The following is a 23,835-nucleotide window of genomic DNA, read 5'->3' on the forward strand; positions in this document are numbered from 1 at the left end:
ATGACTGCGGTATTAAGCCCCACTTATAGCCCAAAGTTTCCTCTCTTCTCATTCTATCACGTCTCTTTCCTTTCTTTTCTCTCTTTCACACTCATAAACGACATAAACATCACACACAAATCAAGCTATAGCAGCTTATCATTGTTGTTGTTGAGTTGGTTGCTGAAAGTTTTTATAATATTTACATGGACGGGAAGTGGAAACTTTCCAAGAAAGATTGTTCGACTAGTCATGCATCCAGTTCTAAATCTTCATTTACAAGAAGTTTTTCAACAAAGAGCACTTCTACAAAGTCTCCACTCTTACAGAAGAGTTCTTCTACTAAGTGTCCTCTTCCCCGGAGTTCTTCATACAAGGGTGGTTCTTCTATTTCGCAGAAGTGCAGTAGCATGGCCAAGGAACAAAAGGCAAGATTTTACATTATGAGGCGCTGTGTTGCTATGCTTGTTTGCTGGCACAAGCATGGTGATTCTTGAGAGACCCGCCTCCTTCTTTCTGCAAGATGGATCGATCTTGGTGTTCTCTGAAACTACTCAAACATTTTTACCTTTCCATCTGAAGCTTTTTATTTTCTAGATTCAGATGTAATTACAACTGAGAAGTGCTTCCAACTTTTACACAATGTAAGGAAGATCATATTATAATCAATAGAGATTTCATTCAATCCAAAATCTCTCAAACTACCACCATTAATTCACTGATCTTGGTGTTGTGTTATTTTTATCTTCACCTTTTAGATCTCAACATTGTTGGCATCAGTCACAGCAGGAAAGCGTCAGAAACTAGCTTTCCTATTTGAATCTCTTTTGAGTTGGTTTTGCAAACAATTAATTTTGTTCTTTTTTCCCCATTTCAGTAACTTTTCTTCTTCTGTTTAGGTTGATGAACGAGAGATTCCCTTCAGCTGTTAAACAGCGAATGCATAAAATAATCAATAATAAGACATTATTAGAGTTTGGATTGGATCTGCATCGGGAATGAAAGTCACCTTTCTCCCTCTGAGAAAAAAGGAGAGCTGGGACTGGGACTGAGAGTGGAGATTCAGTACAAAGGATAATAAACCTTCGTTATATCCATTGGTAAAGTATAGGGATCTACTATCTAACCTCGTCGCCAAACATTTTTCTCCACACTGTCTATCGAATCTATCATTTGGCCATATCAGCACTCTGCAACACTGAAAAAAGTTGAATCAATCCCACTATAGATTTCACTTTCTTCATTCAAACTTGCAAGATTCTACAAATTCGATCTGAAGCTGATTACACTGCAAATGGTGAAGTTCAGATCATTTAACTGAGAAGAACTTGACAGAAGTCAGAGTTGAATAGCGAGCTTAGTAGCTGCTAGCTACCCTAAATTCCTTTTTCTTTTTAAAACCAGGTTTCTTAATCAAATCATTAAATTATATAAGAAAATACCCCCAAATCCACCATTTTTATATGACAAATCAATTGAACTCTTGGTAGGTAAACTTTCCATCATTTACAATTGCAACTCTACAGACCTGAATTTTTTACCATTTCAGTAATAATATTTGCTATATAATAAAGTAGTTAGAACATATAAATTTGCCGCCCTGATAGTTTGAGTTAGAAGAAAGCAAGCCTTCCAATGATTAATGAATATATATAAATAATTAACAAGACACTTTAGTGAGAGATGATGATGAGTAAGAGAATCGAGGCGATTTTAGCAAAAGGGTGAGATGAAAGTAGCTGATTTGCAGCAAAAATACATTTGACCCAGTTGACACCTTTTTCTGTGGTCAACATCCATTCGTCATCTGAAAAGTTATTTGATTGATGCCATAGAGATTGGCAACCATGTGGATAAGCCACTCTTTAGCAGAGACGTGCACAGCCAAAAAGAGCAAATCCAAAATGACATACACGTAGAGCTACCATTAAAACTGTCTTTGCATGCCATGCCACCCCCTAAGCTTGACTTACACGAAAACACAAGGCTGCAACTAGTCCATCTGAATCATGTGTATCAACTTCACCACATCAATCTATCAGGCGGTCCAAAGTAAATTTTATGTAATTAAAAGATTGAAAATTGGACAATCAGCACAAATTTAGGCTTTGTAGTAATCTTGATGAACAAATAGAATCCTGGAGGCATGAGGGAGAAACAATAATTGGGTTGAATTGATGATGAATTATGGATAGATTAGAAAATAATCCAAACGAATCTTGAGAAATTTGAAAGGAGTCCACTAAGAATTACTTTATGTTGCTGGTTTCTTATGCAGATTTTCAAAGAGTATCAATTTCACATCATATCATATTTAACTTTAGTTCAAAAAAAATGATTGATCATGGACCAGAATTGATGATTTTATGACTTGGAAAAACAAATAAATAGTACACAAATTGCTTTTAAGATTATTAACAGTGACCTACATAGTGGCCTAACTAGCTACCTTGTTTAATAATTCACGCTTATTTTATCACTAATTATTTGTGGATGTGACAATCTATATTGACTAATCCCAAAGAAGAGGGTCCTTTTGCCTATCCATCCGAAGCTGTTACAATTACAATTATGCTAAGTCCATTTACAAATGGTGCCAATAACTTTAATAAATAGCTCCAAAACATATGCAGGGACATTGAAGGGCACTAAACATAGAGAGGTTCAAATAATTTAAGGGTTTAATATTTTTATTAAAAAAGATTTAAATATTTTTTTATATTTAAAATCTTATTTATAACCATTCAAACTATCATTAAAGGGCAATACTTAAATTTATTATTTATGGTTATTTTGTTCGTATTTTTTAGAAATTTTGAAATATAAAATTAAAATGTGTATCGGCATTTGGCCTTTATAAATCATTAAAAGAGGAAAGAAATAGTCAAAACTCATGGTAATTTTTCTAAATATTTTCAAAATCATGAATTGGGTTAGTCATTAGTTAAAGCAACTTTAAAGTGTAACTTTCTGTTTAGTCTCTATTCATATTGTTTTAGGGTAAAGAAAAACAAGAATGATGAGGGGATGGATCTTCGATCAATAAACAAACATTATTATTATTTATATTCTCTAGCAAATAAAGGCATTGACAATTCTCAGTCGGTACAAAATCTCCTCCACATTTTTTCTTCCATCCTATTTCTCAGTGGAGAACTCTAATGCGACAAACAAAAGACACCATCAATGCCCATATCGTTTTCATCTTGGCTAGTTTGGCTAAGCTAACTCTTTCACCACACCCAAACCATAATAATTAAGTTAAACATAACCAGACAAAAGTAAAGAAAGAAAAAACAACAAAGTGTTGTGTGTTCTTGTGCATGGTCAATTCAAAATTCAACATTTGGGGAGATCAGACGGTGGAGGAGGCAGCTTCTGATTTGGGAGTTTTCCATCCAGGACAATCCAAGCCATCCTTAAGCCCCAGCTCAAATGGACATCAAAGTGGCAGTGCATAAGCCAAACACCTGAGTGACAGTACATTTCATCATAATATACATCATAATTAATTAATAATTAATGCGTTTATGTATATTTTATTTGTTAATTTAGTGGTTAAGCAAAGTATACTGACCAGGGTTATCTGCCAGAAAACGAATGGCCACCCATCCACCTGAAGGCACACCTACGGTGTTCCTTTCAACCGGGTCAACGAGATTAAATTTGGCAGGGTCCCTTTTAGGATTGAAGTTACCAAAACCTTGACCAACAACGTAAAAATTGAAGCCATGAAGATGTAGAGGGTGACTTTCAGCACCCAAAATGCTAGTGTCCTGCAGCACTACTTCAACTTTTGTATTAAATGGAACCACCACAGCTTTAGTAGTACCATTTACAACTTTTGTGTTATTTGGTGGTGTTCCTGTATAATTGAAGGGATGCAAGGGAACGCTAGGAAAATCAGTTGTATAAACCCCATTTGATTTCGCAAAGAAATAGGATTGAAGTAATGCTGTTCTTGGGAGAGAAAAGGAAATGTTGTTCACTGATGCTGCAAATTTTGTGCCATTAGGACCTTGACATGTTTGATTTTTGGGGCAGGGGTTGGTTCCTAGTCCTATTGTGAAGAAAAACTTTTTGTCCACAGTTTGAGGCACACTGATTGGGAATTGAGCATTTGCCAAACTACGGAGTTTGCTCGAAAAATTGGCAACATAATTTGTACCATTGATGGGAGGAAGAAATGGTTTTAAAATTGTAGTATTTTGACTGTTTGTGGAAGAAGAGGTTTCGTATTCAAGGATGCCAGCTACAGTTGTGTTATCAAATGTACCCATGCCTGTGAAATATGGCCTGGCTAGCATAAAGAATTTGGCATTTGGGGGATTTGATTTGGTTTTAAGAAGGACATTGGTGGTCTGTCCTGGTGCAATTACTACGATTTTAGTCTGAAAAGGCTTAACATAAGTTGCATCAGCTTCAACAACAGTCAAAGTGTGGTTTGCAATGCTGAGAAAGACCTCATCATTGAGTGCAGCATTGATCAAACGAAGAAGATATGTCTTCCCTGGCTTCACTTTCAGCTTGTACGTATCTGCAAATTAATTTCACCAAATCAAAAACTAGTAAGAAATTAAAACTAGGCAATCAATCAAAAGTGCAAGCTATACCTTTTGCGGAACAGTTGTACAATGGGCCTGGCAAACCATTAAAAGTGTAAGCCTCTGAGACATTTGGGCCAGCTCCTGTCTGTAAAGCCTGATTTATTACTGCCTCAGGATCAGCATTAAACCACTCGCCTGAATTTGTTTATCAAACATTTCCACATATGGGGTATAGAGTAGATTAAATATTACTTCATAAAATCTGAAGTACAGATAGGAAAGATCAATGGAAACAGTACAGAGGTGATATTACCAAGCATGATGGTGACTTCTTTGTCTGGTTTGGGAAATGGGTAAGAAGCATTGTGCTTTGGCAGAATAATAAGGGGGCCATAGACAGTCGCCCTCATCCACGAGAAGTGTGCATGCCAGAAGAGTGTTCCCCTTTGCCCAACAATGGTGAAATTGTATACGTAGCTTTGGCCAGTTTGAATGGGGCACTGAGTTATATAAGATGGTCCATCTGCCCATCCACTTTGAAGTTGTCTAATTCCATGCCTGTCACATGTATATGTGTTCACCATTAACTTGTAATTTACCAAGCAATTTAAATTTCATTTTATCTAGCTATTACCAGTGAATACTGATATTGTTTGAAATATGGTTGACCACTTTAACCACCAGACGGTCACCTTCTCTAGCAATAACCCGAGGACCAGGAAATTTCCCATTAACAGTCACCATGCTCTTCGTGTGGCACAACCGAGTCACATTTTTTAGTTTTATCTGCAAAACATGCATAAAACCAATTGATTCTCAGGATCAAAACTATAAATACATAGTTTTATTTTGATACATACATTGAACGTGTAGTGCCTCGTAACGCTGGTATGCTTTGAAGTGGCGATGGCAACCTCTGGAAAAGCCCAAAGACAGGCCACAACAAACACAAAACGCAGAAGAATATCTGCTGGGGATAGAAGACTCGGAGAACCCATGCTTAATATAACTATGTTGAAAGGATGAACTTACTCTTCTTAGCTAGTTTGCTGTGGTTGAAGAAAGGCAGTGAGTGTGGATTATATAGGCATGCATGAGATTTTGTTTGGTCGATTAGGTGACGAGAGTGTGTAAGCTAAGTTTGCAGAAGAAGAGAATCACCTACTGTTAGTTCATGTTCAATGAAGAGTGACAATAAAGATTAAATGAGAAATTTACAACTAAGTTTTTCTTTTTTTTCGCCTCTCCATTAAAACACTTTTGAATTAAAACTTAAATAATGTAACGTTAATATTCAGCTAAGTGATTAAAGACAATTCATGAAAATTCAACAGTAGTTTAATGAGTCTTAGCAATGAAGATAAATCCTTGAAGCTTTTTTCCACAGATAACCAATGAAAAGCAGTCCCAATTAAGTCAAATTTACGTTCATGTTGATCACCATCGAGAAACACACAGAGGGGCATGTCCTTTTGGTTGGTGATATATAGCATCCAGCCCAACCCTTAAGAATCCAAAAGCCATGGACGAGGAGGACATTTGATCCACCTTCCTTTCAAGCAACATAAGAATGATAGAGATTAGGTTGTTTCGTTAGTTATTTCTGTGTATTAACCAAACTAATGATGAAGATGAAAGCTTAACCATCAAGTTAATACATCTTGAAAAGGCCAAATCACTATTCCCCACTCAGGTTGTGATGAAATGACTTATATCAGCCCTTAATTTTCAAAAAGTTAATTTCCCACTCCATGTGAAAGTTTTTAACCGTCAAATCATATTTATGTCAGTTCATATAAATATTATAATATGGAATATTAGAAAGGATGTAAATATCGTATTTCAAAACTTATTATGAGCAAATTAACTTTCCCCTATCTTATTTTAAAAATTATCATATTCACTATATACATATATTTTTAAATATTTTCTAATTCTAATAATTAAATATAATATTTACATCAATAATTTGTTATATTACATTCAATTTTTGAGATATAATTGTAATTTTTGAACTATTAAACTGCATATTAAAATTTATCGAAACCCCTAAAAATTTCATTGTTGTCCCTAAAATTTTAAAAGATTACAATTTACCTCAAACATACAATTATATATCATTAACACCGTTATCTATATTTGTATTAGTGATATTTTATTTTTTATTGAAATTAATATAAATTAAAGGCATAAAAATTATTTAATAAATTTTTGGGGGTACAATGTTAGATAATGAGAGAGTTTTTTGTCCTTTCAATAACTTTTATAAAAAATTGAACTGATTTAACATATGGGTGGAAAATTTATTTTTTCAAATTTGGAGGATAAGAATGTAATTTCATTAAACCTTGGGTGGTAAATAGTTATTTGGCCAATTGAAAATTACTGATCAATATGTATTTTTTTTTTTTTATATATATTTGATGGGGTGAATTTGTAGTTACAACAACTACGATCCTTACAGAGTAATCAAATCATCTTAGTCAAATTAAAATTAAGAATATTTATGCTTAATTATTTTTCATTGCAGTGGTGTTAATGGAATTCCAATAATAAATCAATGTATATGACGTTTAAAGTTCTTTGTAATCTCTTCTTTGCTTGTAAATATATTCAGCAAAGTATTAATGTTAAGGTTTATTTAATTTACAACTGCCTTTACTAGAAACTTAAAAAGGGATATTATCATTTTGTTAAAATAATCAAAAAAATAACCACCACAACTCACTGGTTACAATTTTATCTTTGATCAATTAAAAAAATTCAAAAAAAAATAAAATTAGCAGCGAGAAGGGGGAGAAGGTTGCCGAAAGGGGAGAAGGCCAGAGGAAATTTGTTGGAAAATGGAAATCTAATAGAGAAAAAATATAATATTTCAAAGTTTAATTATAATAAAAAAAATAGTTAGTTTTTTAAACCAAGTAAAAAAATTAATAAATTTTTATTATTTTTAATATATTATTAGTTATATGACGGCTTTTTCTTTGGAATTGATGGATTTTGGGTTTTTAATACTTAATAAATATTAATTTAGAATTTTAACAAACCTTGAGTAGGAATAAGTCTTTTGGCCTTAACAAAATTCAAGAAAGTTATTAAAATTTGGTTTTTATTAGTAAAATCGTCAAATATACTTAGAAGGACAAATGACTATTTTCTATCCGTTAATTATTGAAAATCTAAATATTTATTCATCTGTTAAGTTTTATTGTTACTGTCAAGAGTAAAATTGTCATTTACTAAAATATTTAAAAACCTAAAAATTTATTACATTTCTTCCATCTAAGTTTAAAAATCTAACAAATTTCCTCTCATCCAAGATTCGAAAAATCAACATTTCCTCTAAGGGCTTTTTCAGCCACCATTGCTAACAATCGAAGACGGTATTCTCCCTCCCTTCCAACTTCTCTCTCAGTTGCGTTCCATTTTTTGTCATCATCAACCAAAGAAATTGATTAAAGAAGACGAATCATTAATCTTTGGCGAAGACGAATCGTGTCTTCATCTAGAGATGAAGAACGGTTTTCATTGGCAAGTTTTCTTGGTCAGTGATGATCGAAAATGAAGCAAAACTAAGAGAGAAGCTAGAAGAGAGGGAGAACACTACCACCATCGTCGTCTCTAATCAGATAAAGTGATGGAAAAACCTTAGAGGGAAAATATAAGTTTTTTAAACTTTGAATAGGAGAATTTGTTAGTTTTTAAACCTTGAGGGTAGAAATGTAATAAATTTTTAATTTTTGAAATATTTTTGTTAAATAATAATTTTAACTTTCATAATAATAACAAATTTTAATAAATAGATAAATATTTAAAATTTCAATAATTAACAAATAAAAAATTGATTTTGCATCAAACTTTACGTAAGAAATAATCATTTGGCTTAATTAGAATGATAAAAGTTCATATTTATTGACATAAATTGGTTTTTCAAGGAAATCTCAATAGAAAAGGTGGTGCTATCGGCACCCCAATTTTTTCCTTTCTTGACCCAATTTTAAATTTACTCCATTAAGATTTTTAAATATGTACATAAATATCTAAATAAAACCCGACCCATTTATAAAATAACCCTTTAATTTACATTTCCTGTCCAAATATTAAACTTTACCAATTATATATTCTCCATCAGTGAAGTCAATATTGAATTTTTTTAAATAAAATTATGTATACATTTTTTTTATATAATTTAAGTATACAAATAATATATTACTATATAATTAGATAATTTTAAATTAAAAATAAATTAATATCTATTACATGATAATATATTGTATGTATATATAAATTATATATTAAAAATATATATGCATAATATTACTCTTCTCTTTTGACCTTGGTGTATTGAGTTTGACGTCACTAGAACTTATGGATAATCTCATGGGTTTTCTTTCTCTTTTCTTTTCAAAATTCAAGTTCCATTCTAATACTTTCTTCTTCCTTGAAGAACATGTTGAGAGTAATTATATTCTTGCTTTCAATTTGAAACATTGTAGATAGTTAAATTTTCTTCCTTCCGGTGAATATATTTTTAAGATCATGATATAAAATGTTTCAAACGGAACCTGAAAATGTTGGAACTTCGTAAGGGATAGGAAATTCTCGAACTCCTCTAATTTTGAAGAACTGTATGAAAAAAAAAAAAAAAAGGATCAGGATTTATGAATAAAGAGATATTTTAGTTAGGGTTTAGGAATAGAAGGGAAAACAAAATTTTGAGAATCCTGTTAAGTAATTTATATAAAAGATAAAATTGTAATTAAGGTAAAAATAAGAATAATACTATATGTATTTATTTTATGTACATAAATTAGTATATACATATATGTGTTATCATATGATTGGATGTTATTTTATTCTTTATTCAAAATCATTCAATCACATGATAATATATATTAAATATAAATTTATTTATATATTAAAATGGGTGCGTATAATTTTATTGTAAAAATAAGTAAATGAAGAAATCGATTCCATTATTCATGTGATTAATACATGATGAAGATCATTCAAAAGGTTATCACCTAAAATAAGATATGGCAGAAAAGGAAAAAGACTCTGAACTTTGTCAAGGAATTTGAAAAACTATAAAAATATACAAACACCCACCAAATCAATACCGAAAATTGCACCACATCAGTCCCAAATCATAACAACTGCTATGACTCCAACCCCAAGAAGCACAGCAAGAAACTTGAAGAAGGGGGTATCAAAATAACACTTAGCTTGCGGCTTGAAGCCTTTAGCAATGAGATGGTTAATGGCAACATAAATGAAAACCCCACAAGCAAGTCCCATTGAGATTGCGTAGACCCAATCAGCGACATGTCCTTGAGTTGTGGCATCGATGGCAATGCCTATCCCTACACCGATGGGGCTCGAAACAGCAAAGGCAAACGAGTAAGCCACTGTTAGTAAAAATGGCCTCTTTGGTAACATCCTCAGTAGTGCAATTCCCATTGCAATAGCTGCAAAAATCTTGTGTAATGAAATTGTCCACAAATTCCTCCATGCCTCTGCCTTGGAACCTGAAAACAAATTTGTATTCTCAGAAACGAACATCAAGCTGCCAAACAAAATACTAAACTACTAATATACAAGATACGTACAAGATATACACACATAAGATAAGTACGAATTAATCTATACAATAAAATTATGTATATATACTTATATAGTTATTTGTATATTTAAAATGAGGATGTATAATATTACTCTTAATCTGTATCATAAGAAAACAATATGATCAATATAACGAAAAGCTTGTGTGTGTGTGTGTGTGTGTGTGTGTGTGTGTATAACACTTAAATGCATACATGAATGCAGAGGATTTAAAAATATATGCACACGATAATATGTTAATGCAAACTGCATAGTTCTTCTAACGTGTATTTAATTTATTGGAAAATTAGTGTTAGAGAACTCAGCAGTCCTTGACGTACCTGCTACTCCCACAGCGATGCCCTCAAACACTGAATGGAAACAAAGGGCAAGAATTAGAAGAATGGTGTCTCCAAAGGATGTTGTTCTTATAAAAACTGGATTCACATCCTCTTTATGATCACTAACTGTCCTTCCTTCTTCTTCCACTCTAGCTTCTTTTTCACTTGACCCCTTGGCAACAAAACTGATTATGCAATCACCAAGCATCGTCAGAAGATATCCCGCTGATGCCAGCATAAATGCAAAAGGGTATCCTTTAGAAGTGAGATCACCAAAAGTTTCATTTGAATCGCTCAAGAAATGCATCATAGAGGTTCCAAGAAAAACCCCACCAGCAAATTGCGTACCCAAGAGAAGAAAGCTCTCGTTCCATCTATAAAAGTAAGGGGAGACGCCACCGGCGAAAGTGGTTACAAGAAGAATGATCAAGCACCATACTTTGACCAAAATTAATCCCTTTTCATGCAGATCTGCATGGTCATCATTAGCAGCGTCATCGCTCCCTCCATGAGCATTGATAAGGGAGAATTGTAGAAGGAGAGGGGAAATTAATAGAATGATTGACTTGAAGGAAACAATTCGAGGAGACATTATTGGAGATGTTGTAATAGAATTTCTTGGATTAGTTAAGTTGGTTTCATTTAAAGAAAGATTGGATTGGTGTGTTTGTTGCAGTACAGTTTTGACTTTGTTAAGTTGTACTACACCATGGTTAAATCCTGGGTGGCAATGCCGTAAACAAGCCGGCCGAATATAGAAAGCTTTACTTGCATTAATAGGTGGCCGAATGTTATTTCCCCGAAACAACATTTCTTACTCTATTTTTTTACTAATATTTTAAAGTCAGGTATTCATTTTAATAATTAAAATATTTCCGTCATTTTGTTGAACATATAATAGGATTAATACTATTAACACTTTTAATAATAAATAAAAAATTACTTTCTTCTATTTTCCACTCATTTTTCTTTTTTTCATTCTTTCTCACTTTCATTTATTGGTCATAAAAAAACATTTAAAGGAAATTCAACCAATTTGAAAATAGTAATTTCTAGATTCGATATATGAGTTACAAATTGATGATAAAAACTGTTGAAAGATTGATTATGATGTTCATCATAAAGTTGTTGACTTTCTCTTATGTAATGTAATGGACCTAAATCTCATCGTTCTTATGAAACAGAAATTATATTTCTAGTGGAGAGCGGTGTGGTCATGAGGATGAGATGCACACTTGGTGATGTCATGAAGTGTGCTTTTTGGCTGTTGGGGCAGGTGAGTAAGACTTGGGGGTAGAGATGGCAATGAAAAAAGGAGAGGTTGAATCCCCTAAACCTGGTTTGTATCCCCGTAGGAAAGACTTTTCTCATCCTTGCCCCATATCCGATACAAGAATAACAAAAAATTCTCGTCCTTTTCCTACAAAAGAAATTTCCCTCATCTTCCTCTCTCATTCCCACAAAGAAAACTCTCCTTCCCTTGTCCTCTCAATCCCCACAAAAAAATAGAAACAATTCAATATCTTAAGATATAGATGATATATAAAGAGAAAACAAGTTAAGAATATATCTCATATCCTCCGCTATTAGAATTATAATCATTCATATTCTCATCTTTATCCTCGTTTCTATCAAAAATTCCCCTTTATGTTCATGCCACCATTGGTACACCATTCAGATCATCTGATGTTATTGGATGTTGCCTGTTGCCTGTTGTCTGTTGTCCCCTTTTGTGTGGCTTTTTCTTACATCCTAAATCTGGGTTTTTTCCCATTCAGTTTCCGTGCTCTATATAAAAGCTGCTGGTAACTGCTTTTTCCTTACAGGCTTACATAGAAAATAAGGACAAGAAGATGGTGAAACAAAAGCAGGGTGAAACTATGGAGCAAAAACCTTATTATAAATTTAAAAAGTAAATAAATATATAAATCTCCTAAAAGGTTGACATCAAAGCAACATCCTGACCATATCTTCATAATTATTACAATAATAGATGAGTATCATTATGTATTTTTTTAACTCAAATATACAAGGCTAAGAAAACTTAGTTGACATACAGTACAGTTTCCTTCACTTTTACAAACCCAAAAGCCAGATAAACACCAAACCCTGAGGTGAGGTGAGGTGAGGTGAGGTTGTAGACACATGCTTCTACAGACTATTATTTTTGTGCAAGATGTTATACATTATACTATATGGATATAAGAAGTTTATGTCAAACCATGTCTGAATCGTCTGATTCACTTCCCCTGTTTTCCTGCCATCTAGATCCTGATACCATCCGGAACTTACACACAGGACATGTGCCACGCTGCCGTAGCCATGGGTCGATGCAATTGGCATGGAACTGCAGAATAATACCACATCATGCCATGTATACCAGCATAACCAAACCAACACAAGAACCCAAATCTAGATAAATAAATCTTAATTCTAGGATTACAGCAAAGAATCTAAGATGGACTTAATATATTCCTCATAACTTAATATTTAAAGCTTCAAAGATTTTCAACAGAGCGGCCCCATCAGACCTCTGCTAAAATTAGAAAAAATTCTCAAATGCCGTTTGAGATTCTGCTTCAATGATTATTTTTGTGGGTGAGGGTATAAATTTTACTTGGCTAATGGTGGTGCTGTCAGTAATGGCAATAGTAGCATGACTACTGGCAGCTTCATAGTGGCAACCAATGAAATCTGTTTGTGTAATGCAAATTCTAAGCATGATCAAGCCTAACAAAACCAGATTGTGATTAGATCTATACTCTCTTAGCCAGATCATGGCTGTATCTAGGCTCTGCTTTGCTTAGATTGTGGCCAGATCTTATGGCAAAGCAGTCAGGAGCCCATTTAGCCTAAATTTTTTACTTTTAATAATTTGTCAGCATTTAGTATACATCCAATAATCAACACTGAAGGTTAATTTGATAATGTTGCCCAACCTATTAGGATTTGATGGTTACAAACTTCAATTGAGAGGAAATTTTTGAGACGTTTGTGAATTCTGAGAAAATTGGCTGGGTTTTTTTATATAAATTTGGGTTTATTCAGTATATCCCTAAACCGTATGAAAGGTCCCAGTTAATTGCCCTTTCCAGAATGAAAGTCCAAAGTGGCAATAATTTTAATGATGGCACAGTAGTACACTATTTTGGAGATTTTCAGTATCATTACCCAAAGAAAATTTTGACAAAGTACTATGGTAAAGAAATGTTGACTTAAAATATGTTAACCACTAACAACGATGGATAAAGGATGAACCTGATGCAAACAAGGTAGGCTACGCACAAGCTCGCCCCCATTCACTTGCTCTAAGCAAATAGTGCATGTCAGTTCATCTTCTGAAGCCTTCACACACCCATCTGTTTTTCTAGATTCTTGCTTTGACAGCTTGCAAAAAAGAAATATTAAAAACCAAGCATGGTAGCACAAACAAGCAGTATATAATTAATTATGGCAATACAGTTTAAATAGCAAGTACCTCAGCTGGGTAGGAGGAAGATGATGGATGTTGCAATGATGAGCCAGCACTGAGACAAACAAATCAAGTCAAACAAGTACCATGATTCCAAGGGATTAGAAATGAATTGCTACATGATTTCTCAGCAGAACTGACAACCAGAAGAGAGCAAAGATAAAATAGAGAAACTTAAACTGGGAATAGTTTAAAAACCACTGTTTAAAACTAACTACTCTTTTATCCTACCAGAAATAAGCATAACTAGTTGTAGTTAGACAAATGACATCATGCAGAAAGAATTGTCTCAAAGAGATATTACAGTTGCAAAAGGTAGATTATGAAATTCTTTTAACCAAATTGACTGATATGAACCCCATGCTAATGCAACTATATGATCAAATGGCAAGTATCATAATATAGGTTTACTTCCGAGAAACTTATTCCATTCTCCACAGTTAACATGGTTAGGTGAGGAAAATTTTTATCTTTCCATCATATGGCAAGACAATACTTGATTACATTACAAATCTAAAGATGCCACCATAACAGAATTTTTTAATTTAAAAAAAAAAAAGAAAAACTAAAGGCTTGTATTAAAGATTGTCTTTATTGCTTTAACGGTTAAACTAACTCCAACAAACAGTGTATTTGGACAGAAAAGGCAATGGCAATTGTTTAAAACCAAAAGATACAAAAGTGAACCCCCATAGTCCGAAAAAACAAACATTAAAAGAAAAAAGCCAACTCACCTCTCTGGGCCAGGACTCTTGTATTTGTGAACAGGTAAGGCATTTATCTCTTCCTCACTCATCGAAGGGGTTGCAGAAGTATTATCGGAGTCTAGTGCTCTCAGGGTATCATAATCTACAACAGATTTACAGAGTATTAATATTCAAAGTACATACAAATAACTTCTACCATATAAAACTAGAGCCACAATCCAAATTTGCTTTGACATCTGCAATGGATAAAAACCCAGTTCTGCTCATGCTGTAGCAAGGTCCAAGGCAGGTAGTCTTGGAAATTGTACTACTAATGGCAATTTGCATATCAGCTCTGAACACTTGAACCAGCAGCCAAGGGCTTGGACAAATCAGACCAAGACTTGTAGTACTATAGTAGACAATAACTCCTGGATATTTGCAAGGGCATCTTAAAAATTCAAGGGTTGACCACACCAATAAAACCATAAGGCTCAGATAAAGAACCAACCTAATTCATCAAATTCCCGATCAAGAAGTGCAAGCTGAAGCCTTAGCCCCTGTAACCGTCCTCTGGTTGCAAACGTGATTGATGGCGGCATGTGGAGTCGCAGTTCAGTATGACCAAGCAGGCCACTAGCTCCTGCAGCATGAGCCCTAGCCTGGGCTTGAAGTTGTTGACAAGTGGCATACATCCTCAGGCTTGTGGCCATCAAAAATACGCCAACAACTAGCCAGAGCTGCACACATAGACATATTGTCATACCTTGTGATTGACATGTACTTCAGAAACACTAGCATGTCCACATTGACACTCAGAGTACATACCAGAAAGTTCGGTGACATATGGTGAGAGTTTAAAATCATGAACAGCAAAAGAACTGCTCAACAACCACGTAATTTCAGAATTAGAACACACTTTAATCACATGGAAAGCAACAGAATCAAGCATATAGAAGAGAAACAGTACCTGTTACAAGAAAAGCAAGTGAGTTTATATTAACTGGACGAGCTGCATGAATACGCTGGAAGGAAGGAGAAAAAATTTAGCACAATGACAGATAACAGCAAGGCTAAGTATCAGAATCTCCCAGGATGTGGGACTTCAGAAGAAGATTTGCTCCCATTCCATGTTCTAGTTATATATAATCTAACTATCCAAGTAATGGGCATAAAGTACACAAACACACATGAACATACCACTGCAGGTCGTTCAGGTATAAAACCTGGAAATCCACTTTCAATATCTCCTCTAGTTCCCCGAAAAACAAAATTCATGCTTGGGAAACAAAAAAATTACAGTTAACCTTGTCTTTAAATTGTATCAGGTAGTACAGTAGCAAACTTAGTATATTCACTCTGAAAAGTCTTCAGAACATCAAACCCTGCAAAGTTCCAAATAAATATAAGCTATGACAGCAGAAGCAATCCAATTGTCGCAAGCATAGATAACCAGAACATCATCCATGATTGACTTGAGTTTCTAAAACTTCAAAGGCCACTTAGGCCTAAGAGAGCAGAAGAAATGCTTGACCTAGATATCAATCTATTTTAAAACAAATGGTGTGCATGTGACCCACTCACAAATCAAATATCATTCAACAATAAATTCCGCTTGCCCTTTTAATACTTTCAAATACTAGGTCACTACATATAAAATAAAAATAGAAATTACAGAGTACCATAACATAATCTTGATGAATCAGTCATTACCTATGAACTGAATAAAAATATTTAAGGATCGCCACCTCAATATAATATGGCTGTAAGCCCCTTTAAAATAAGATACAAAACTAACAGATAGATGAATACAAATTCACAATATAGCATGTGCACTTATAAACAAAATACATATTGCACAAGTCTAACAGAAGAGCATCAGCATCTCCATCATATAGAACCGACACGGTCTAATGAAACCATAATCAACTCAATATTATCAAAACTACTAAACATTTGAGTTAATTTGAACAAAAACAAAATCAAAAAATGCAGCCATGAATGAAAATGAAATTCATTGCAACGACACTATTTAACATCGTTTGACAGGTAATAATAAATAAATCCAGCTTAAGCAACCAAAAAGATGAGACTTAAGCTACATTGACCTAAACGTGCATTAAAATTTTCAAATAAATAAAGGAAGATCATTGATGAAGAGATCTGCACAGAAATTTCTCGCGTTTCCCAGCAATTCCTCAGCGAAATGAAACACAGAACAATAACAAGAATAAAAGAAAAAACTTACAATTGTGAGAGTGAGGAGAGAGAGCAGAGCGTGAGTTGGATCTGTGAAAAATGGCGCTGGCTTTGTATTTAGTGTGAAAATTGCGGGTGTGTGTTCAAGTGATTGTTTTGAAGACTCTAGAGGCTGCCACGACTTGTGAAAGTGAAAATGAGTTTTCAACCGTTGGATCTATCCTCTAATTAAAGTTCGATTTAGGAATTATATCGAGGACAAATAATAAATATATTATTATTTGCTTATATTATCTATAATTAATTAAAATATTCATGATGGAGGGATGTATGCAAAATTAGCTGTCAAATGGAGATATAATAATCAATTTAGATAAGGCCATAAGATTATTCCCACCCAACGTTTTCTGCAATGGCAAACTTATTTTTTACAGGGTTTTACTTAAACATCAATTAAGAGTGAAGCTATTATTTTATAATTAAATCTTAAAAATTTATATCATTTTTTTCTTTTAATTTGAAAAATTAATCATTATTTTTATGATTAAATTTTAAAAAGTTATTATTTTTCTCCTAATGTTTGAAAACTAATTTGATGAATGGTGGCCGTTTTCTCTCCCTCTTGTTGATGTCTCTCCTGTTAGTGTCTAGATGACAAAGATGTTGTTCAAACGAAGGGACAACGAAGGCATCTCCAAATTGTGTGCTAAAGAAGACTAAAGGACAAAGATTGTGCACCAAAGATTGTGTGGGAAGAGACTAAGAGATGATAAAGATGCTAATTTTGGAGACAATGAACCTAATCGAGGCTTTTTTATTTCAATATAAAGAATCAAACAATAGAAATACTAATTTGGAGAGACACAGAATATTGGAAGGAAGAGACAGAGTTAATCTTTGTTTGAGTGATAAAGACATTAATAAATTTTAGTCACCGATAAAAATAAAGGAAAAAAATAATTCTTTCGAAGAATAAGGGAGTTTTTAAATTTTTAAACGAAAAAAATTATTAATATTTTAAATTAAGAAGAGTAGTGGGATAAATTTTAAATTTTTTTTAAAATTTTGGATTAATGTTGTGTTTTTTTTTTTTTAAAGTTAATTGATATATTGTCAACAAAAAAGGTGATTTAAAGAGGATTTAGGATGTGTTTTTTAATAGAAATGATAGATTTGACGTGAAAAAGAAAAAGTTTGATCAGTAAATGTCATTTTATCGAGCGGTAATTAATTATTCTTCTCATGACACCATACATGGCAAAAGACTATCTCTCACCCAAATTTTAATACCAAAATAAACGTGTATTTATAGAATTTGAAAATATCATTGATCACTTAATTTTTACTAAATTTTTTTATTAAAAATAAAGATATTAATAATATTTTAAAAAATAAATTTTATTAATTTTTTTTTCAAAAGTCTAAAAATTAATAACTCCACTCATTTTTTAATTTTAAAAAATAGCATTTTTTTACCTCAAAATCTATGGTTTATTTTCTTACCCTCTCTAAGCACTGGTGATAATGTTTTTTTTTTATAACACATTGACTACTATCTTTCACCCTCTTCGGTGCACAATGAGCGTCGATTTATCTAAAATTGATGAAAACAATGTTTTCGTCGATTCCAGATGACTTTTCTTTGATTTGAAAAGATGATGGTCAATAAGCATCGTCACTAGTGGCCCAAGATAATAAGAAAATAAATAATAAGTTTTAGGGGAGAGAATGTTATTTTTCAAAGTTAAAAAACTTTGAACAGATTAAAATTGTTAGTTTTTAAAATATAAAAAAAAATAATAATAAAATTTAAAATTTTAATATTATTAATAAAATAATAATTTTATTCTTATTTTTAATAAAAATTAATTTATAAATGAGATTTTAAGTTTTTTAAATTTAATAAATACGTATTTGTCTTCGGATTAAAACTTGGGTGGGAAATGGTTCTTTGCCCTATCATATTCCTTTCCAGGATTAAATTTCTTGAATGCCGTGAGGGGTGTTTTAGGTCAGCGTCTGTGCATTAAAGTTCCCTTCCCAGTGTAATTAATCCCTTTAAAGGCAGATCATCCACGCTAGAGCTAGAGAATTAATGAGAAAAATACTCACCACCAAGCATCAAGAAAAGCGAAACCTAAACCATAGGCACTACCGGAATAACCTACCTTGCTGACCCATATTACTTAATTATCTGGATTAAACAATCAATTATTATATATTTCATATGAAAAACATATATACAAAAATCTTGATGAACAAAGAAATTAGAGGTTATGAATTTGGTTGATAATTGAATTTCATTCCATTATGCATGCAAATTGAAGGATGTCAGAAAATTTCGCCATCAATTTAGCAGCATTAACTCAATAAGGTCAACTTTTTATTAAGAAATTGTGATATGGGTTAATATTAATTATATTTTATTTTTATAAAATTGATAATTAAATAGTTTAATATTAGTTTATAAATAATTTTAGATAATTAATAAAGATAAATTTAATATACTCAAAAGTTATTGGTTTGAGTTGACGGTTTTATGTAAGCATTTGGTTTATTAGACCTTTAATGGGAATAAGCAAATAATCTTTTCTATAAATTAGTTGCGTCTTCACTCCAAAATCTAGTTTGATATATATTTTACCCATTCAAAATTATCATAGGCAGGTTTTTAAAATGGAAAATCTGTTATAACGTGTTTTTAGTTTTTTGAGTATTTTTGTAGTTTTTCAAATTCAAATGTACGACTCAATCATGTTTTTCTACGTCCCTAATATTGATTATATGTTTAGATTAGACATATAATTTAATATTCTATACGGTATGCATGAATGAATTAAATCATAATTAAATTTTACACTTTTAACTATATAGAATTTCACTAACCCCATGTAGTGAACTTGAAACTGGTTCACACAAAAGATAGATATGAACTAGAGATAATAATTTTGGTTTGAATTTAGGTTTCCCAAACCTAATAATAAGAGGATTTTCCAATATAAACAGAGAATGAGACAAGGACAGAGATAAAAAAAAATGTTGCAATTAGGGACAGAGATATATGAGGCCTCTCTCTGCCCCTGTTTTTGTCTCTATCCCAATCACTGTCTCTTTATATTAATATATTTACTTAAAATACTAGTATATATTTACAGTTTTAGAATATTTATATTTTTTAAATTTATTTATATTTTTGTTGTACATGTTAAAGTGGTTAATATACGATATTTATAACATTTAAAATAGTATGTTAGTTTTAATTTTATTATTTAATATATTTATGTTGTTTATAAAGTACGGGAGAATATTTTTTACAACAAGAACAAAAAAATGATGGAAAAAAAGATTTTTTTTGATGAGAAAATGATGAGAAATCTTTATTATCCTTATAATAAAAATTTTTTGTCATTCTCGTAACAAGAATCAACCCAAAAATTGGAATTAATATCTACTATGAAGACGGAGATAGGGACATCAATCCCTTTTCCCGTCTCTCCCGTTGTCATCCTTAACATGAATTAGATATGGATGGTGTTGTGCAACAAAAACAGCCCATCGGAATCTCCCTTCCTCAAATATTGTATTAACCTTTTCTACAGATTCACCGAAACCGAGCTTCCAGGCGCTGTCTTTGAACTGCAAGTGCAAGAGCGTGCGCAAGTGGACAACCGGGAAATTGGCTTTGTTTGCGTGGTGGGTCGGTGCAAAGGACAAACTTTCTTGGTTTCTCCAGTCTTCAATTTTAAATATAGTCTTCTAAGGCTCGCCTTTGAATTCTTCACAAATTACTAAAAAAATAGCAATTAGCTGTATCTCATTCTCAGCTAGTAGCTTAATTATATGTCCACTTGACTTTGACCTTCTCATCCTCATCATAAATGAGAAAACCACGTCCAGACAGATAGGTTAAAGCATGTGCTTTTGGTTATAATGAACAAATATTTGACTGAATCAAAGCATTCTTCTTTTTCGTTTTTCAGGCTAGTAGTCCCACCATAACCACAAAACTTTTACAGAACAAAAGTCTACAAATTTAAATGAAATATGAACAAATTATTTATGCCCATTTAATGAACTAATATGTAAATTAATTGTAAACAAGATTCATTAATTTTATTCTAATGTGACATTATAGAAGAGGAAGCATTATCATTGCGACCCCCTGTAAACCTTCTGAAAAAGGTACCCAGTCCACGGAAAGCCCTCCTCAGCCCTCCACCGACTCTCTCTTCTCTCTCCCGACTCCTCACGAACCTCACAGCCCTCCTTCGAGAAATTCTACCACGTTCCCCATATGAATTATCCATATCACTAAACATAAATGAAAGCCCTCTTTCTCCACCCGCCGATCTCCTCCCGTTGTATCTCCCAACCGCAAATCCACCTCCTGGCAATCTCCATATACACAACCCAATCATTCCTCCTTCATTTTCTTCGCCTGCCGGTAGCTCGTTTCTGCAAACTGGGCACGAATTGCGCATTTCTAGCCATGGTAATATACAACCTTGGTGGTAAATATGTTTGCAAGGCAGCTCTCTTGCTAAATTTCCCAGCTCAAATGCTTCTTTACATACTGCACAATGACTCTCTGAATTTGTATGTGTGGATGAGATTTCGATTGTTGCGATGGACTCCATGGCGGCTTTTGATGCTGGTAAATTATCCGGCCGAGTTAACCCTGCTATATCAACCTGAGATAACTGTCGAAGTAACGGATAAAAACCCGAACCCATTAGAAATTCCATCACGCTTTCAGGTATTGGCCTCAGACCCGACTCAGATCCGTCGTCGTAGTATAATTCAAAGATGCTGTGGCTGTTGTTGTTGACTTGTTCATTGGGCTGGCCTCGTAGGAGGATCACTGGGTTAACAATTGACAGCGGCTGTTCGTGAGAGTTCCGGCGAATTCTTGGCCGTGAATTATTGTTGTTAATCATAAACATGGCAGAGGATGGTAGATTATCATGCTCGGTGGCTGTGGCTTCTGTTTGAATGGCTTCTATGAATCCAGTGTCGCAATACGGACAAGCTAAGTCGTTGTCTGAAGACAAATCGCTTATGATCCGTAGGCATCTGTAACACCAATACGACGACGTTGTGGATGATGACATCTGTAGAACCAAGTATTAAAGACCAAGAAAAAGTCTGAGAGAAAGATTTGGAGAAGAAGAAGCAGAGCAAAAGGGGCTTTATACAAAAGGCAGAGATACGCGTGTGAATAAAGAAACGGATGAGCACACGGTTTAATGACGTGGCAGTAATTGAGTGGAAGAAAGATAAGATGGGTAAAACTGTAAAAAGGAATCTTGATTGATATAAGGCAAGGGAAAGAAAGAACCAAGAAGATGCGTAACGAGGAGGTTTGAACATGGGGAAAGACATCGGCAAGTATTATGATACAGACGACTGCACAACAAGACAGGATAAACATCAGTGCCTATGGTGTCCACTGCTTTCCTACTAGGCTAAAAAACTTGTTCTCACCGAGGATTAGTTTAAGGGGGTGTTTAGTTTAGGTAATATTTTATTACTAAAATAAAAAGATTATTTAAAGATAGATTATTTAGAAGATTATTGGATATAAATAATTAATATGTTTGATAAATTTTGATAGGTATAAATAATTATTATATTTGGTTAAAGATAATAAAAGATTACTAGTAAATTATTTTACTTAAATGTCATTGAATATAATTATTTTTAAATTATTTGTCATATTAATTAAAAATAAATTTATTTTTATCTCAAAAAAATTAATAAATAATAATATAATTATAATAAAATCAAGATTACCTTAATAATCTTTAAATACCTAAGGTGAAAGTGGTAATCAGATTATCACTTATATTATCTGTCACGTCAGCATTAGTAATAGAAGATTACTGTAATCTTTTATTACTGACAAACCAAATAAGGGAATAAAAGATAGATTACCAAAGTAATCTTAAAAACTCAAACTAAATACCCCCTAAAAGAAATTAGTATCATCATCTGTGTATCATGTAACTGATGTACATACCATCAAATGATATACAGATTTATGTGATATGGTATATATCTAAGCGGTATTATTTGATTATTTCGATCAAAATTTTGATAGTTTTTATATTACGGTGAAAAGGTTAGTTGACAACCTTCTTAAAGTGGTTGTCGAAATTAAAAAAATCAAATCCTATAAAAAATATAATTTTTTAAAAATTTAAATTAAAAAATTATTAATTTTTTTAAATTAAAAAGATAAAATGGTATATAATTTTACTTATTTTTATTAATAATAAAATAATAATTTTATTCTTATCATTAATACAAAAATTTAATATTGTGTGGAAATAAGTCTTTTAGCCTTCCTAATATGCCCAAATAGTAATTTCGCATTTCTTTTTTCCTTTTTTTAACTGTAAAATGTATTTTTTTTAATTCAAAAAAATATATTTTTTCGTTAATAAAAATTGGAAGAAAAATCATTTTATGTAAAATTCTAACATTTGTAATTTCAGTTAAATATGTAGAAGTTATCAAATATATTTTTTTTAATTCTTTCTTCCCTTTCCCTTACATTATCTTTTCCATCTCAATTCCCGAATTCTAATTCCATAGCAAACAAAAGCAAATGCGCACAAATCCTTAAAATCCTCAGACTGCATTCATATTACACAGTAAGTTTACTCTCTGTTCTTACTTTACAAACTCAGAAGCAATGCCAAAATTTGCCAAACACATGGATCCACTTCTCACGTGATGAATAATCATAGCCCACAGCCACCGCTTAACAGCCACGATTTCAGCCACATCACTCAACCATCACCAAAATCATATTTAACTCCATTAGAGGCAACAGTGGGCTGGGTCAGCACTGGCACAACCCACCAAACCTACAGGTCATACCGAGTCAAAGACCCTCAGCGTAGCAGGCTTTACGAGATGGTGCAAAGCTAATGAAAGTATGAGCCCTACAGTTGATCCTATATACATAAGGTTAGACCGAACCTTACAGTAACGGATCGAATTGA

At 32.8% G+C, this 23,835-nt stretch overlaps 5 protein-coding genes across 6 annotated transcripts; 1 reads left to right on the top strand and 4 right to left on the bottom strand.

Annotated features, from left to right (window-relative positions):
- On the top strand, positions 1-671 carry LOC123209511 (small polypeptide DEVIL 13). Its single transcript, XM_044627593.1, has one exon. The coding sequence runs from the start codon at positions 186-188 to the stop codon at positions 474-476; it is 291 nt and encodes a 96-aa protein (XP_044483528.1). The 5' UTR covers positions 1-185; the 3' UTR covers positions 477-671.
- A 2,342-nt stretch (positions 672-3,013) lies between these two features.
- Positions 3,014-5,569, bottom strand: LOC123205456 (laccase-2-like). The gene is made up of 6 exons (XM_044622404.1): positions 5,387-5,569; positions 5,161-5,312; positions 4,840-5,084; positions 4,593-4,721; positions 3,557-4,516; positions 3,014-3,449 (listed from the first exon to the last, which is right to left on the bottom strand). Exons 1-6 carry the CDS (start codon positions 5,522-5,524, stop codon positions 3,319-3,321), a joined length of 1,755 nt encoding a protein of 584 aa, XP_044478339.1. The 5' UTR covers positions 5,525-5,569; the 3' UTR covers positions 3,014-3,318.
- A 3,975-nt stretch (positions 5,570-9,544) lies between these two features.
- Positions 9,545-11,062, bottom strand: LOC123209724 (zinc transporter 2). The gene is made up of 2 exons (XM_044627851.1): positions 10,469-11,062; positions 9,545-10,054 (listed from the first exon to the last, which is right to left on the bottom strand). Exons 1-2 carry the CDS (start codon positions 11,058-11,060, stop codon positions 9,663-9,665), a joined length of 984 nt encoding a protein of 327 aa, XP_044483786.1. The 5' UTR covers positions 11,061-11,062; the 3' UTR covers positions 9,545-9,662.
- A 1,347-nt stretch (positions 11,063-12,409) lies between these two features.
- Positions 12,410-17,026, bottom strand: LOC123197335 (E3 ubiquitin-protein ligase SDIR1-like). 2 transcript variants are annotated; one of them, XM_044611597.1, is made up of 9 exons: positions 16,875-17,026; positions 15,827-16,011; positions 15,597-15,651; positions 15,455-15,507; positions 15,138-15,366; positions 14,675-14,789; positions 13,947-13,995; positions 13,727-13,846; positions 12,410-12,815 (listed from the first exon to the last, which is right to left on the bottom strand). In XM_044611597.1, the coding sequence occupies exons 2-9, from the start codon at positions 15,902-15,904 to the stop codon at positions 12,684-12,686; spliced, it is 831 nt and encodes a 276-aa protein (XP_044467532.1). In that variant the 5' UTR covers positions 15,905-16,011; positions 16,875-17,026; the 3' UTR covers positions 12,410-12,683. The 2 variants fall into 2 exon arrangements, with proteins under 2 accessions (XP_044467532.1, XP_044467524.1); XM_044611589.1 differs by having other exon boundaries at positions 13,727-13,855.
- Positions 17,027-20,857: 3,831 nt separating this feature from the next.
- On the bottom strand, positions 20,858-21,996 carry LOC123209709 (E3 ubiquitin-protein ligase RDUF2-like). The gene has a single exon (XM_044627839.1). The coding sequence runs from the start codon at positions 21,934-21,936 to the stop codon at positions 20,944-20,946; it is 993 nt and encodes a 330-aa protein (XP_044483774.1). The 5' UTR covers positions 21,937-21,996; the 3' UTR covers positions 20,858-20,943.
- Between the last annotated feature and the right edge of the window lie 1,839 nt (positions 21,997-23,835).

Source organism: Mangifera indica, chromosome 2, assembly GCF_011075055.1.
Source record: "Mangifera indica cultivar Alphonso chromosome 2, CATAS_Mindica_2.1, whole genome shotgun sequence".
Lineage (NCBI taxonomy): Eukaryota > Viridiplantae > Streptophyta > Magnoliopsida > Sapindales > Anacardiaceae > Mangifera > Mangifera indica.